Genomic DNA, 13,345 nt, shown 5'->3' on the forward strand with positions numbered 1-13,345 from the left:
TGTAGCTATTTTGATAGGGATTATATTAAATTTGTAGATCACTTTGGGTAATAGAGACATTTTAATATTTGTTCTTCCCACCCATAAGCATGGAATGTCTTTCCATTTCTTTGTGTGATCTTGAATTCTTTTCATCATTGTTTTATAGTTTTTGAAGTTTAGGTCTTTCACCTCTTTGGCTGAGTTTATACCTAGATATTTTACTTTTGGTGCATTTGTAAATTGAATTGTTTTCTTAATTTCTCTTTCTGCTGCTAGATTATCAGTGTATAGGAATGCAATGGGTTTCTGTACCTTGACTTTGTATCCTCTGACTTTACTGAATTGATTTGATTTGTCAGTTCTAATAGTTTTTTGGTGAACTCTTTAGGATTTCTATATAAGTATCATGTCATCTGCATAGTGAGAGTTTTACTTATTTCTTACCAGTTTGGATACCTTTTATTTCTTTATGTTGTTTGATTGCTGTGGCTAAGATTTCCAGTATCATGTTGACTAAAAGTGGTGAGAGTGGACATCCTTGTCTTGCTCCTGACCTTAGGAGAAAACCTGAGTTTTTTGCCATTGAGTGTGATTTTCTCTGTGGGTTTTTCTTCTTCTTTTTTTTTTTTTAAAGATTGATTTATTTATTCATGAGAGACATAGACTGAGAGAGAGGCAGAGACATAGGCAGAGGGAGAAGCAGGCTCCTTACAAGGAGCCTGATGCGGGACTCTATCCCGGATCCTGGGATCACGACCTGAGCAAAGGCAGGTGCCCAACAACTGAGCCACCCAGGTGTCCCCTCTGTGGGTTTTTCACATAAGGTCTTTATTATGTTGAGGTATATGTATCATCTCAATGTACTTTGTTGATGGTTTTATCTTGAATGGATGCTATACTTTGTCAAATGTTTTTTTCTGCATCTATTGAAATGATCATATGGTTCTTACCCTTTCTCCTATTGATGTAATGTATCATATTGATTGTTTTGTGGATATTGAACCACCTTTGCATCCTGGGAATAAATCCCATTCGATTGTGGTGTATGACTTTTTAAATGTATTATTAGTTTGCTAATATTAATGAGTGATGTTGGCCTATAGTTCTCTTTTTTTGTGGTGTCTTTAACTGGTTTTGGTATCAGGGTGATACTAAGCTTCATAGAGTGAATTTGTAAGTTTTCCTTCCTCTTGTAATTTTTGGGAGAGTTTGAGAAGAATGGATATTAACTCTTTTGTAAATGTTTAGTAGAATTTGCCTGTGAGGTTGTCTGGTTCTGGACTTTTGTTTTTTGAAAGTTTTTTGAATTACCAATTCAACTTCATTGCTGTAATTTATCTGTTCAAACTTTCTATTTCTTCCTGCTTTAGTTTTGGTAGGTTGTAGGTTTCCAGGAATTTATCCATTTCTTCCAAGTTGTCCACTTTGTTGGCATATAGGATCTGTTAGAATTGTTTGTATTTCTGTAGTGTTGGTTACTATTTCCCCTCTTTCATTAGTAATTTTGTGTATTTGGGTGCTTTTTTTTTTTTTTTTTTTTTTGATGAGTCTGGCTAGAGGTTTATCAATTCTGTTGATTGTTTCAAAGAACCAGCTCCTGGTTTCATTGAACTGTTCTATTTTGTGTTTTCTGTATCATTTATTTCTACTCTGATCTTTATTATTTCCTTCCTTTTCTGGGTTTGGTTTTTATTTGTTCTTTTTGTAGCTACTGTAGGTATAAAGTAAGATTGCTTGAGATTTTTTTCTTGCTTCTTGAGGTAGGCCGGTATAAACTGCCATCTTAGAACTCCTTTTGTTGCATCCCCAAAATTTTGAACCATTGTGTTTTCTAAAAGAAGTTTTTGAAAAAGGAAGAGAATGATAATAGAAGGAATTTTGGAACATCAGGAAGAAAGGAAGAAGAGTAGGAATAAAAATATGGGGTCCAATCCAGAATATTCATACATCTCTTATGTCCTCTAATATGTGAGTTTCTTGGTCTTCTCTTGAATCTGCATTTTTAATAAGCTTCCTTGGTAGTTCTTAGGCAGTAGAATTTGAGGCTCATTGCTGCTCTAAAGTTAGAGGAGATCCTAGGCATACCTCACTGACCCACAGTGAAGCTTTTTTAGGAGCATGCTGACTGGGAGAAGTTTCTCATACCTGTGTGGTAGATTGTAATTTTCATCCCAAGTCATACTGGTTAAGGACCCAGCAAGAAAGAGATGGCACATTTAGTGGGAATTCCGGAGAAAATTTGACAAAAGCACCATTCACAAAGGTATAGGTAGGGTTAAGGCAACTAATAAGGGATGCTAAAGCAAACAGGAACTATCAGGAGTTGAAAGGTTTTACTGCTCTTGGGTAGAGGAATACAGGACACCCAGCAGAGAAGCAGTCAGAAACATGTAGTACATATGAATCCAACCACACCAGAACCACAAGGTTCTGAAGCATGGAAGAAGTGAAAGCACATTCAAGGCTTTACTTCCTTCTCCTCCAGATCTGCTGGTGCCTCCCATAAGCAGAACTGAAATGGAAGGGACAAAGATGAACCAAATGATAAAGTCCTAACCTACAGTGAAAGACAAGAAGGATGGAGAATAGATCTGAGGGGAGATGGTAAAGGGAGAATAACCAGCTCTGATGTAAGAAAAATGCAGGAGAGAGGACCTGATTAGAAAACTGTATCTAGGAAAAAAATTAAGACACAAAGTAAAACAAGATTCTTTTGTGCCAATATATGTACGGACAGCACTTATATTAGGACTAAATTCTGGCATACTTTAAAGAAACATCTAGTATATTTAACCAATACTGTTAGTCCAGTTTTCTTTTCAAAGAGCTACTTCTGAAACCCAATAGGCGTATAATGGTTGTGATTTCAGTTGTAAGATTTCTAATTCCAGTTTAGTTTTCTGGCCAGGTTAGTTACTTAGTTAGTTAGTTAGTTAGTTAGTTAGTTAGTTTTAAAGATTTTATCCATTTATTCATGAGACACAGAGAGAAAGAGAGGCAGAGACACAGGCAGAGGGAGAAGCAGACTCCATGCAGGGAGCCTAACGTGGGACTCCATCCCGGGTCTCTAGGATCAGGCCCTGGGCTGAAGGTGGCGCTAAACAGCTGAGCCACCCGGGCTGCCCCCAGTATATTTATTATGTAAAGACCTCCAAGGTTTGTAGCAGAACATTCTTGCATTAAAATACAAAAAAAGTAAAGTAGGTCAAAAGATAGATTCCCCTTGATCTGATTCAGACTTTTGGGCCTACCACCAATCAGATCTATATGTAAATTAGTAGCTTTACAACTATTATACCAAGAAGTAACCATTTCTTTTCTCTTGCAGAGAACATCATGGGAATGCAATGCAACCATCTGTCAAGGATAACAGTGGTAGCCATGGCTCTCCTATCAGTGGAAAATTAGAAGGCATCTTCTTCAGCTGCAGCACTGAATTCAATACTGGGAAGCCACCCCAGGATTCACCTTATGGAAGATACAGGTTTGAGATTGCAGCAGAAAAACTTTTTAACCCCAATACTAACTTATACTTTGGGGACTTCTACTGTATGTACACTGCTTATCATTATGTGATTCTTGTTATTGCCCCTGTGGGATCACCAGGAGATGAATTTTGTAAGCTGCGCCTTCCTCAGCTAAATTCCAAGGATAATAAATTTTTGACCTGCGCAGAAGAAGATGGGGTGCTGGTTTACCACCATGCCCAGGATGTCATTTTAGAAGTCATTTACACTGACCCTGTGGATCTTTCTCTGGGCACTGTAGCAGAAATCACTGGTCATCAGCTCATGAGTTTGTCTACTGCAAATGCAAAGAAAGATCCCAGCTGCAAAACCTGTAATATCAGTGTTGGACGTTAATGCCCACTTTTCTTATTCTTACTCAGTCCCTTTTCTTCCTGTAGGAGCATTGATCCTCTGTTGTCCATTTTCATCACCAGATGTTTTCCACTGAAGCATGCACATACCGCTATCACCAAAAGCAAATTGTCATTTTTCAGATATCATTCAGAGCCGTTTTAGTGTTTCCTACTCCCTGCCCTTCCCATTACTTTCAATGATGAAAGTTCTCCTCTGACACTTTATTGCCTAGATGCTGCAATGTTTTTATTTTTCCTTTATGCCAAACATAACAAAACAATTATATAAACTGCTTTAGCAAAATACAAAATAACGGCTTATAAATGGTGTTTAAATATGCATTCATTTTAATCTACTGAACAAATATTGGGATAACTCCAAACCGCATGAAAGGGTGTAATTGCAGCATGAGTTAAATCTTGAAGCCTAGAATTGTCAGCACTTCCAACTTGTTGTTTGACAGTGTTATTTATGTTATTTATATTAGCTAACAGGAAACAACTATTGTGTTCAACATAATAAATATAATAGAAAAATATTTTATTTGTATTGTTGTATAAAATATTTACAATCATATAGAATATATAGAGTTACATTTTAATAGCAATTGTATACATGTCATGAAACCATTTCCCTTATCAAAGATGTGGTTTGTAAACTTCAAATAGTTGTGTATCTGTCCTGTTACAAGTAGATGATTTCAATTAAACAAATTTATGAAGGACATCAATCTGATTCATAGAAGTTATAAAATATCAGGTAAATACAGAGAAAACAACGAGCCTCTGAAACACTCTGCTTCTGAGAGTCAATATTCTTCCCATCCAAACTATATGAAAATGTGAATTTGTCCAACATCATGCTTAAACATTACAGAAAACAGAAATACAAACGTGGTTGGTACAAGAGAGAAAATGTTGACCTTTTACTTATTTTTACAAAGGCAAAAATAATAAATGTGTGTTTTAGTACAAAATAACACGAAACTATATGCACTAAAAATGATGAAGCAAATAAAATATTCTATCTTCTTTTCCAAGGTATCTTAACAATTTCCAAACTTTTCATTTTGTACAGAATGAAGAATACCTACAACTCATGAGAAATCTTTGTGACTCTACAAAGTTTAGACCTTGGAACATTAAGAAAAATGCATATTCCCAATGGAAAAATAGTTATATACTCTTATAGTAAACAAAAAGATTAGCAATCGTAACTATGATCACATTAGATTATATACTGAGACCACAGATCTATCCAAAATACCTATTTTCAAATTTTAATACAATATTTTATTTTAATATAAACATCTGTTAATTATAGACAAAGGTAATTCACAAACTACATGCTATCAGAATGAACTTTGGTAACCAGAAATGTAAAATTTCAAAGAACAGATAAAATAATGTGCTATTTTTATATAGAAATAAAAAATTAGCAGTGACACATTCTAGTATACTTTAGCCTAGCAGACTTAAAGGACAGATTTTTTTTATCATTAAAAATCTATTAGAAGATTCAAATAAATTATATTCTTACTATCTGTATTCCTTCCAACGTAAAAAGATTTTCTTTCCCTCCTTTTATTGATTTTTTAAAAAATCATGCTCTTTTCCATATACTAACAGAAGCAATTTTTGGACACTAAATAGACTTTCCCTATCATGTAGCCCATTGAATAGTATTATTTAGATTCGATAAAATATTTAAATGTTTTTTGAAATAATTATACTGACTGTGCATTTTCTCCCTGGCATGGAGGAGACTGAATTTGTTTCCAATTATACTGTTAGTTGTTATATTTCCCCCCATTTAAATTTTCTCTTCTCATTTATAATTATATTTGCTATCCCTTCTTAAAAACAGCTAATATTACCACTAAAGTGCTTCAATTTTCAGTATGTCAAAACTACTTAGCAAGAATGGCAGAGGAAAATAAACTTGACCTTATCTTGGTTGAAAGTGAGCACAAACATTTCCTGAACCTCAGATTGTTTTGGCCACGTCTTGCTTGCTGATGAGGACCTCTAATAATCTCAGTTTGGCTTTTATGTGCTTGTATTCATAGTACTCATCTGCCATTGGTATCCTATCTTCCTTTTGTGGACTTCTGCAAAACAAAAAAAATACTGTCTGTTGGCTCATAATAAATCAAGTCATTAACAGTCCTTATATTTTTTACATGAGAAAGTACAAAGTAGAAGTTTCCACTTGGTTTTTGCATCATGTCTTTTTTACCTTCCCTTCCACCTTCACTCCCTCCCTCCTCCATGTGTTCTTAGGTTTTTGTATAACAGTACCCTTTGAGAACTTGAATGTCATAGATGTTTTCCAAGTATATGGTCTACTGCATAGACATACAACAATGGAGCAAGTAAAAAGGAAAAAAAAAAAAAACACAACTCTCAAGGCATTCTTAGGCTAGCCATTCTCCCATTACTCATGCAACAGTTCACACCTATGCAGAATGTTCAGTCCTTACAATGAGAGTTGTTAAAAATGCAACCTAAAAACTACATAAATTAACAATTTATAAATTTATGGTAATGGGAGAAAAAAGCTCAATGGCTATCTTATAAACATGAAATACTTCCAAGCTTTAATTATAATACCTGTCTCTTATAATGTTTAGTAGAATCAGTGAAATGTTCATGGATTGAATTTATATAAATCTGAATTGCAGTGGTTCTCTTTGCACACTAATTCTAAGGCTAGACATCTGACAATGCATATTTTATACATATGAATTCTAACTAACTACTATATGTTCTTGCCATTTACTTTGAAGAATGTTTGGGTAACATCTGGAATTAAAACCATTTCCTTCCCACAAAAATATGTTGCCAGGATACATTTTCTAAAGGGCAGTAATTGCTTTAGGATCTTAGAAGACTCTTGTCTCCTTGCTTGCTCAAATTACCAGTTGCTTTTAGAACTTTGCATTTATGACTTTGAAATACAAGAGGTGGAAAACAGATGAAACATCACAGTTGCTACTGAATATAAACACAGATACTCTCTAATATTAGTATGGCTGAATGTAGGTAAATAGCAAGCACTTAAATTTTTACCTATACTCCCTTCTATTTTCCCACTACTGATAAAAAGTATCACAAATTAAAAGCATGAATCTATAAAAATTTCCTAAGAATGTAATTATCTGCTTGTGATACACCACTATATATTGACCTGGAATTTCTAGTACAGAGCTCAGAGCAGTACACAAATCTGTAGACAGGGTTTTTCTTAAATATAAGTTATTTGACAGAACTCCTTTGCCTCCATTCTGTATTATGGAACAATTTTAACTGGACGTCTAAATATCACCTTCATTTATGTGAACATATCTAAGTGAAGAAATGGTCTAATTTATTGGGAAACACTAGTAACCCATCATGCAAATTTCCCCTGGTCCTGCATACTCCATTTTGGCTAATAAACAAGAGTGTATTGACCAGAATGAAAAGTATTTCCTAAAGCAGTTTTCCCATTATGTAAAACATGCTAACGTGCTTAATGCAGTTCTTGGCTCATAACTGTTAATGTCATATCTACATGATTATTCCTCTTGCTTGGCAAATATTACCAAGAACATTTATAGTAACTTAAATTTTTAGTCATCCATTTACATGGTTATTTTACCTTATGGACGGGATTAGACCTTCCTAATAAAATGCCTTAGGAAAATGAGATTAAGATCCATATTTCCTAGCCATTCAACCCTTTGATTTTAGTTGTGATATACCACCGCTTTGGCATTTAGTAAGTATATTACCACAAGAGGGCATACAACCTTAGTAAAATATAGGCATAGCTGAAGTGGGATTAAGACTCAAAGGTGCAGAATACTATACATGGAACATCACTAACTTCCCTGTACATCAAAAGGTATGCTAAATACCACTGGATCTCCCTTAGGCAAGACTACTAGCACACTAGAGTGCTCTCAAGCTCTTTAGACTCCTGGGTACATATAGGTTAAAAAAATGTAAATGTAAATTTACATCTGTATGGAAATTCTGTAAAGGGAAAAAATGGAAATGGAAAAAGAAAACTATGTTTTATATTCTAAATCTTTTTTAAAGATTTTGTTTGTTTGTTTATTTATTTATTTATTCATTCATTCATTCATTCATTCATGAAAGACACAGCGAGAGAGAGGCAGAGACATAGCCAGAGAGAAAAGTGGGCTCCATGCAGGGGGCCCAACATGGGACTTGATCTCAGGACTCCAGGATCATGCCCTGGGCCAAAGGCAGGTGCTCAACCACTGAGCCACCCAGACATCCCTATATTTCAAATTTAACAGCCACATAACATTTTTCACTAGATAGTTAATATCAGCAGAAGGGTAAATAACTTGGACTTGTAGCAATCAACTGGAAATGGAAGATTCCAGGTAGAAAACAAAGTGGGTTACATTTGTATTTGCTGAAGACAAAAAGTTTCTGATTCAATAGGTCCAGTTCTAGTGTACAGCTCTGGAGGACTGAAATGGAAAAACTGCTAAGAGGTGAGTAGACTAATCTTTTAGGATGCTATAGAAAATAGTCCCAGTCCATCAGGTCGACCCTCAGTCTGCTATAATCAAAGCCAACTCAGGAAGGACAGATAACATAGATGGAGAAGAATACCGAGGGGCCAGTTGTATCACTGACTCCTGCCTCTGCCACCTTAATATCTTTGTGCTTTGGCAAACACTTTATTATTTTTAATATTGACATCCCACATGACAACTATAGCTTCCCAAAGTATTCCAGAAGTCCAACCATTTCTTCTTGTAACCATGGAAACAGACTCAGGATAGCTAAATGATTTGTCTCTTCCAGAAGTAGATCAATAATCCTGAATCTTATGATTATATATATATATATATGTATATGTATATTATATGTGTATGTATATATGCATATATATGTATATGTATATACACATACATACACATACATAATTATATGCATATAAATACATATATAACTTGTACATATAAAAGTTGACATATACATTGACAATACACCATAATTTAGAGGAAACTAATTGAAATGCCTAATAAGACTTAGGTTGACAAAGAAAAGTAGACAAAGTGAGGATACAGCTAAACATTTATTTTAGGGATAGAAGGAATAGCTATGAACTTTTGACCTGAAAATAAATAATTAAGGGCAGACCCTGAAGTTTAAAAGATGTATTTGAAGCAAAAGAAAAATTATTTAGTGAAACAGGGAATAACTTGTGAAACTAAGTAACCATGAACCAAAAGTTATATGGATTTAAAAATCAAATAGATTTCTAAATGTTTAGATAAATTCAAAAATTATAAAGAGATTTATTATGCAAAGTTAGGGAAATTTGGATTTCATCCTTTATTTTTTAAAGCCTGATGTCAAACTTGATAGCTACAGCCTCCCATAAAACATAACCTAATAATGGCACTATTAGAATGTTGCATTAGACAGATCTTGAGTCTAAGTCACTGTGAAAATTTATATCTTGTATAAAGTCACTGTTCCTGCCAGAAACTCATTCTTAACAATAGTTCCCTAAGAAATACTAGCTTAAAAAAATCTCCACCCATACTTACCTTCCCGTTTGTTTAAAAAACTGTTCTTCAAAGTCCCTTAAGGCTTTCCGAAGTCTCTTCTTGTCAGCCCTAGTTTCTCGGAGATGGTCAAGAAGTACAGGCCTATATCAAGTAAACAATATATATGCCATTACTGAGTTCTGGCATGATTGAGACATTATATAATTTATCTATTCAGTCAATCATATTATGATACAGAAGGGTTCTGCCTAAAAGAGTATATTTTGAATAAATACATACATGTAGAACCTGATCATAGGGAATCACATAAACAGATGATGAAAACAATGTCATAGGAGAAGAGAAAGGACAGACAGAAGGCAAGCCCAACAGAGTCCATTATAAGATGTGGTGAGAATAATAACCATATGAAGGGATGAGGGAGAAAGAGACATTTTGAAAGAATACTCATCAGTATTTGATGATAGACTAGACTAGACCTAAGAGGCACAAGAAGAAGAGAGTTTGAAGACAATTCTATCCTTAATATAGAGTATGGAAAAAATGGTGAAGCCCTTGGGAATGAAACAGATTTTATTTAAAATAAAGCTAGAATTACACTGCAAATTCTACTTCATTCTACTAAGACAAGAGAAAAGACACACTTTAGAGCAGAAATTTTTATGTAGGGAACTTGTACATAGTTTTAGAACTTTGAACCCCTTGAAATAATATATTGACATTTTCTAAGAAAAAAAAAGAAGAAAAGAAGAAGAAGAAAGAAGAAGAAGAAAGAAGAAGAAGAAGAAAAAAGAAGAAAGAAGAAGAAGAAGAAAAGATTCCAACAACTCCCAAAAGTTAAGAACAGCTGCTTAAGAACAACCAACCAACAATAAATAAAGAGGGAATAGAGGGGAAAAAAAGGGAAAAAGAGAGGCTGAAGGAAGATTGATTTTCTGCTTCCAAACAGGTTACTTCTCTGAGTTGAAACTGACTGAGGTACCAGCTGATTCTACAAGCACACTAAAATACCAATTTACAACTTAGTTCTTAGTCTCACCTCAGATATTTTGGGGGGTTCCCTCCCTATCTTGAGGTATACAATCACCACACTATAGTAATACATGTTAAAGGAAATCTTATAAACTGGCCTGTAATATACAAACTGAAGAAGGTCAAATGATCAAGAGGAATGCCAGCTACTGAATCACGTAACATTAATAATAATGTTAATGAAAATACAAATAGTTCTTGAAGGGCTCATTTACTTATGGCCAAGGGGATTCCCAGGCTGGAGAAACCATCTCATCTAAATGGAACAGACTAGGATAAAGGCCTAATAAGTGTTGACCCACATAAGATCCCAATTCCTTTTTTTCCAGCATTTTCAAAAGCCAGCTCTGCTTCACACGTTGCTGAGAATTAGACTGGTACCAGACCCTGCTGAGAAAACTGCAACTATAGGAAACTGAATGTTAGCATTTGTGGCACCTTTATGTCTTATTGGGAGTGTTGGTTCCTCATAGCTTTGTCTTCTCCATTCTCTAGTCAAGAGAGCAACCAGATTATGCATTTAGGCTACCCTCTGGTGGTTCACATTTTTTAGAGAATCTAATAGTTCTTATGAATTTTGTATGCACATATAAGTTATCCCAGACCAGAAGGAGTTGAAAAGAGTCTCCATACTCAGGATTCACACTCACATAGTGGCCTCATGTAAATTGGACATGGATAGGGCTGGTTGTTTAATTTCTTTTTTTTCATCTGGCAGCAGGACCCTAACAGGCTCAGTCTCATTAGAGAAGGTGAGGTGGTCGCCAACAGGAAGGTGAGCTGCTGGATCTAGCAAAGACGGTTGTTGGCTTCCCTGTGGACAGTCTTCATCAGAGTCCTCTTCCTCCTGCTTATCACAAGCAGAGTTAAAGTCACAAAATGCTATGTGCCTTTTGAACTAAAAACAGGAAGAGGAACCATAAACAGATACTATGAAAAGAGTAGGTGACACCTGTGTCTACTGAAAAACCAGAAGGAAGCTACCAAGAGGAACTCTTCCTTAGTTGCATCAAAAAACTCGCAAAGTTAATGAGCAAAGAGGTACCCAGGTTATGGTCAATCTGGGCTGCACTACCGACTAGTTTCTCCCTTTCACCCAGACCTTCTGGGCCTGCAGCTTCATAACAGTTACATGAATTAGGATGAGATGGATTTCAGACACCTTTTGTCATCCAGAAATACCCAAAAGCAGGTCCTGGTGTGGACTACATTTGGAGGATATTGAGAAAACTGACCTTCTGGGCCTGCAGCTTCATAACAGTTACATGAATTAGGATGAGATGGATTTCAGACACCTTTTGTCATCCAGAAATACCCAAAAGCAGGTCCTGGTGTGGACTACATTTGGAGGATACTGAGAAAACTGACAAATTCAGGTAAGAGCTCTATGAAGTCCAAAGCAAAACGGAGTTATTCCTTAATGTGTTCTGCTACTGCTTATCACAACTAAAAGATTTTCTTACAAGGAAATCTGAAAATCACAAACCATTTTAAATCATGCTTCCTTAATGGAAAAATTTTAGAGATTATGACTCACTATTGTCTTTGTCTTTAAAATTGTGAAAGTATAAATGTAGTCAGGTATACTTAAATGTATATTTGTTAACATTTATTCCTTTTTATATTGATATCTTGAGCAAGTGACTGTTTGAATATTAATGGAGTAGAATTTGTGGTGCTTTTCTAGTTCTGTATTCCCATAAGTCATTCTTTATTAAAAATAGTCTAATTCAATTTCAGTAGCCATATTTTCTTTTGAAATAAATCTTACATCTTACATAACGATGGTCAAATAGTACCAAAAACAAATATCACATTATCTCAAGGAACATGTAGTCAATTTTCTTATTCAAGAAGAAAAATCAACACATAGAATAGAAAGGCTCTGTTTGGTCTAGCTGTGTTGTAAATTAGATAATGCCAAATTGAAGTTCATCATTTGTTATCCTCACCCAAGAAATGAAAGCATTAAAACTGGCTTAAAAATGCAATTGCTATAAATTAATTTTTCATAGTAATTTTAATTATCAGCTATGTTAAGTATAATACTGGGTTTGAAGGAGACCACATTTCTATTTTTTGAAATAACAACTGGCCTTGTTAGCAGTATATATTGCCAAGAAAGCTTCTTTATAACTGTCATTGTGCTGTTTTCCTACCTAAACAATACCAAACACAAGTAAAGGTTTCTAGTTAGATGAGCATCCTGACTTACAATTGTTGGAATAAGGGAAGGTGTTGACAAGATTTGCTTGATAATCCTGTATCGGTCATAAAGAGGCTTTATGAGGTTCTTGTCTTGCTTAGCTACCTGAAAAACATGAAATTAATTATTGTTCCTTTCTTAGACAAGAATAAAAACATGTCAGTATTTTTAGCAGGCAAAAAAAAAAAAAACAGTTTTGAAGCCTCAAAATAAGGGATTAATAAATACTATAATGCAACAGTAATTAGAAAAAGGGAAATCACTTATAAGATACTGTTTAAAGTACATGCCAATGTTTCTTAAAGGCTAGATAAAGTTTCTTAAAGGCTAGGTCCAAGCTTAGAAAGATGTTTTTAAAGCTTTCTGAAGGAATTCTAAATATGTAAATGGTAAGAAGCCTGTTATTTACTTCTTCATTCTTGAAAAACCAGTATGTGATTGAGACCTATCAATTTTTCTTTTGATACATGTATTTTATCTGGATTTTCATGATTATATTCACAAAATCAACCTCATTTAGTTCTTTATCACAATCAAGCTTGGAGTATATATTAGCTTACTGGCTAGCTCTGACAGTGTATTTTGGATACAACAATAACTTATTTGACTCAATTTCTTACCTACACAACAAGGAGGCTGGAATTACAAAGCTCCTCCCAACTAAAAAATTTCACAATCTCTTGGTCCAAGAATGTATTCTCCTAACTCTCTGCTGTATGA

At 34.7% G+C, this 13,345-nt stretch overlaps 2 protein-coding genes across 12 annotated transcripts in view; one reads left to right on the forward strand and one right to left on the reverse strand.

The window, feature by feature from the left end:
• PHYHIPL (phytanoyl-CoA 2-hydroxylase interacting protein like) overlaps positions 1–4,383 on the forward strand; it is a 76,327-nt gene extending 71,944 nt beyond the window's left edge. For all 4 annotated transcript variants that reach the window (XM_026013538.2, XM_072756046.1, XM_072756047.1 and 1 more), the window contains exon 5: positions 3,311–4,383. In XM_026013538.2, the coding sequence (XP_025869323.1) occupies positions 3,311–3,845 (535 nt within the window). In that variant the 3' untranslated portion in view covers positions 3,846–4,383. The remainder of the gene's footprint in view (positions 1–3,310) is intronic.
• Positions 4,369–13,345, reverse strand: part of FAM13C (family with sequence similarity 13 member C) — a 147,569-nt gene continuing 138,592 nt past the window's right edge. For 4 of the 8 annotated variants that reach the window (XM_072756043.1, XM_026013537.2, XM_026013531.2 and 1 more), the window contains 4 exons: positions 12,635–12,730; positions 11,070–11,269; positions 9,427–9,528; positions 4,369–5,955 (listed from right to left, as the gene is read on the reverse strand). In XM_072756043.1, the coding sequence (XP_072612144.1) occupies positions 5,832–5,955; positions 9,427–9,528; positions 11,070–11,269; positions 12,635–12,730 (522 nt within the window). In that variant the 3' untranslated portion in view covers positions 4,369–5,831. The remainder of the gene's footprint in view (positions 5,956–9,426; positions 9,529–11,069; positions 11,270–12,634; positions 12,731–13,345) is intronic. The other 4 variants (XM_072756044.1, XM_072756042.1, XM_026013536.2 and 1 more) reach the window with 1 other exon arrangement.

This window comes from Vulpes vulpes, chromosome 4 (assembly GCF_048418805.1).
Source record: "Vulpes vulpes isolate BD-2025 chromosome 4, VulVul3, whole genome shotgun sequence".
NCBI lineage: Eukaryota > Metazoa > Chordata > Mammalia > Carnivora > Canidae > Vulpes > Vulpes vulpes.